This window comes from Alligator sinensis, unplaced genomic scaffold, assembly GCF_000455745.1.
Source record: "Alligator sinensis unplaced genomic scaffold, ASM45574v1 scaffold111_1, whole genome shotgun sequence".
NCBI classification, from domain to species: Eukaryota; Metazoa; Chordata; order Crocodylia; family Alligatoridae; genus Alligator; species Alligator sinensis.
This window is the reverse complement of record NW_005841875.1, coordinates 1,440,855-1,444,468: the sequence shown is the minus strand read 5'-3', so window position 1 is coordinate 1,444,468 and position 3,614 is coordinate 1,440,855. Positions and strand designations below refer to the sequence as shown.

The 3,614-nt window shown below is 39.5% G+C and overlaps 1 protein-coding gene across 1 annotated transcript; it reads left to right on the top strand.

Annotated features, from left to right (window-relative positions):
- Window positions 1-349: 349 nt before the first annotated feature.
- Window positions 350-3,614, top strand: IL9 (interleukin 9). Its single transcript, XM_025196020.1, has 5 exons — window positions 350-448; window positions 543-584; window positions 692-718; window positions 1,400-1,525; window positions 3,513-3,614. The coding sequence occupies exons 1-5, from the start codon at window positions 350-352 to the stop codon at window positions 3,612-3,614; spliced, it is 396 nt and encodes a 131-aa protein (XP_025051805.1).

The window sequence follows — 3,614 nt, the reverse complement described above, 5'->3', positions numbered from 1 at the left end:
AACGGGACTTGGGCATTTCTACATCCATGTTCCTAGCAAGATCCTGCAGCCTCACGGTCTCCTAATTTGAGCTTTCTACAAAATTGCTTTCGTGGAAGGTAATTCAGCTACTCTTTCCGACTGTGGTGTGTGTGACGCAGCAATGCATAAATTAGTCATCTCTGAGGAGCATTCACGAATTTCCACAGCTTGAAGGCAAAGTGGCTTCTGTACATGACTCAATTTCACATTTGATTGGAAGGAATGGTGGGTTTTCCCCCATTAGAAAGGGAATTTTGTGCAAGACTCTCTTAAAAGGAGCATCTGCCCCTTCTGTCAGCCATCAGACTGAGTTGTATTTGAAGCCAGAATGCTGCTGTATATCCTCTTCTCCTGTTTGCTGCTTGTTGTGCAAGCACGTACGATTTGCCGAGTTCGTGAAACTATCGATCTTACAAACACGTTACTTGTAAGTGATATGGCTGTGTAGCATCTTGATTCTGTACAAAAGACATGTTTGCAAATTATAAGGTGATTCTTATGGATCTTTTATTGGTTTTTAGGGAAAGCTTGAAGACTGTGAGTGTAATGAAACTAACCATAATGTGAGTAAACTCTCCATTTGAAAACTGCTGCAAAACTATATTATAAACTGCATGCTAAATATTTATTATGCTAGCATGTTAATGCTTTCTTTTTTTTTCATTTTCAGTCATGCATATGTCTTCCCATTCCAAACGTAAGTCAATATTCTGCATGTCTCTTTAACTACTGTCGATGCTTATGGTGTTCAGTTAGTTCATTTACATTTTTTAAGGTTAGAAAGAAGTTTCTTAATACTTGAACACCAAACACTTCCTGCCCCCACTTTCTGTGTCCTTTTAATATCAGTGGAGACCAGGATTAATTTCAGAATCCTGCTCAAGATTGCTTATGGGACTGATTTACAATAGTAAATTTAAGTGCCTAACAAGGCCAAGTAGGTGAATTTGGAAATTTTGCTAAGGGTCTGTCTTCATCTTTAAGCTTGTTAATTTGGCCCAAAGGCAACACAGGACTGGACCTGACAACTCCTAGTCCTGGGGTTTAGTCATGCCTCTATGACATTTTTAACTACCTCAATTATAATAAAAATTAAATTTAACTTGCATTATATTTCAAATGGCTTTTATTTAATGTTGTCAAGTTTTCAAGGCTTTGGTGAAATATGGCATCTTATTTCTCACTAAACATATAACTGCTGTTTTAAAAACTAGGGAAAAGTCTTCACACATCCTGCAATATAGTGCAAATATCTGTTTCCCGTTAGTGGTGGAATGCTGCTATGTTACTGGATTATAATTTATTGGTTCTTGGAGATGAACACTAAATATATTCTAGCCTATGTATGGTTTTCTATAATATATTATTTGTTTACCAGAATGCCTGTTTAACATGCTTTGAGAAACACAATGAAGAAATAGAAGAAAAACTGTCTACTATTGGCAGTGAAGGTAGGCGTTTGTATCGCTCCCTTCAGCAACTTCAAAACTGGAAGCTGTGCGCAGTAAGTAATCTTCTACTATTTCTACATTTTAAGTAGGAGTTTTGGAACCTATTTGTTTGCATTTCTGGCTAAGTTCTTTGGCATAAGCGAGCCCTGTGAATAAAGGTCTACCTTGAAGATGGTTGCCCAACTGTGGGGGAGAGGTGTGAAAATTAAACCAACCTAGTTTTTCTCAGTACCCATAAACTCTCAGAATCATAGGATAGTTGGGCTAGAGTGGACCTCAGGAAGTCATCTAGTCCAACCCCCTGGTCAGGGTAGGATTGTCCCCGACTAAACCATCCCTAGTCATGTGTCTGTCTAACCTGCTTTTGAAAATGTCCAAGGATAGAGATTCCACAACCTCTGTAGGTAGCCTGTTCCACTATTTTTCTGCCCTCATAATGAGAGAGATCTTCCTAATATTCAACCTAAATTTCCCTTGGTTCAGTTAAAGACCTTTGCTCCTTGTACTGTCCTCTGCAGCCACAGAAACCTACCTCCATCTTCCACACAAGCACCCTTTCAGCATTTGAACCACTCTTCAGGTGGTTCTTTGACAGAAGCTGTACTGCAATATATGAAGGGACAATCTATATAAATTAAAAGAGTTATCTCCTGACTAAAGTATCATCTTCTGTGTATGGACTCTTGGAGAACTGTTTCATGCTCCTGAAAGGTTAAATTTGCATACATAAGGGGGGTAGCCCAGGAATTGCTGACTGCCAGAATCTGGGCATCTATTTCAGTGCTTTTTTGGGGCAGTTTTGTTTTTTGTAAATTTATCTTTACCCTTTGTAAATTTATCAGCTGATGTTTAAAAAAAACAACAACTTGCTACCGTATTCGTTTACATATAGACACTCAAAGAAACATTGCTAATGAAATCAGGAGCAGTATTACTAGAACTAAAGGAGGAAACAAAGGCAATTTTCCCGGCCAGGTAAAGGAGGCCTGTGCATTTCTGTACAAGATGGAGAGTACACAAAGGAATAACTAAGGGTTTCTCTCTTGTATTCATGAACCAGTGGATTCCTGGAAGAGCCTTCTCTTTGTATAGAGTTGTCCAGTTGAAGATTTAAGACAGATGGTGACAATGGAGATTTGGCTAAAAGCAATGTGGAGAAATAAAAAAGGAACATTGGAAATGCTGTTGGATTAAAACAGTAGTTCCAAGTTCCTCAAACAAAAATCATTGCCAGGACCTTTTCCTGGGTGATTATGAGAGAGAATAATAAGCATAATATATTGATTGAAGGGCAGATTTTATTTCAGACTGAGGTTGACGGACGGTCATACACCAGACGCCTGTCCAAAGTACATAGCAAATATAGCTGCATAAAGAGATTTAAAAGTTTGCTGGTATCTATAGGCCAGACATGACTGCTAAAACACATCAGCCGATAGAATGGATAAACCGCTTTTTAATGACAAATTGAGTGATATGTAAGTCAATGAAACAGTGTGCCTGCGCTCTTGTGCCTGCACACACTTTATTTAACCTCACTCAGGCAGCACGGAGCTCAGCACAAAAAAAGTAACTACTTGAGTTTTTACCCAAGTACTTGGGCCCCCATGGCTGCAGTGTGCAATCCAACAAGAGTAATGATAACTCACTGTGGCTACATTACATGACAATTGTAGCCAGAGGTGCTGAGTACATGGGGGGGCCCATGCCCCCCTCAGGAAAAGGGCTGTCATTTGAAATGCATAAAACTTTCTACATGTCCATCATCTTAGCCTCCCGCCTCCCCTGGCAAAAATAAAAGCCAGCCCCTATGGTCATGGCAGTACTGCTGTAGTCAGAAGTAACGTGGAAATTCTCAAGGCTAGGGTTACCTCATCCTTTCAGAAGAACTGATCTTAAAGAGATCTGAAAGCTCAAGCTTTGTCTAATCCCAGGAAAAGTATATTTGAACTCCTTCTCTACATCTGCAGAAATCATGCTATGGTTTTCTCCTCTTCTATGAAAAGCTTAACAACCCTTCTTTTCTGTTTTGTTTCACAGCCACTCTTTACTTGTACTGAAACCTGCGATGCTTCCCCAGGGAATATGATGACTTTCTTAACATCAGTCCGAGCAGCTTTGCAAAAACTGCAGCACCAATAA

What these genes read in the sequence shown, in the direction of transcription:
- IL9 (XM_025196020.1), top strand. Translation starts at nt 350, where the DNA reads ATGCTGCTGTATATCCTCTTCTCCTGTTTGCTGCTTGTTGTGCAAGCA. An exon ending in ATCTTACAAACACGTTACTT is followed by an intron (nt 449 to 542) that starts GTAAGTGATATG and finishes ATTGGTTTTTAG; the next exon opens with GGAAAGCTTGAAGACTGTGA. An exon ending in TATGTCTTCCCATTCCAAAC is followed by an intron (nt 719 to 1,399) that starts GTAAGTCAATAT and finishes TTTGTTTACCAG; the next exon opens with AATGCCTGTTTAACATGCTT.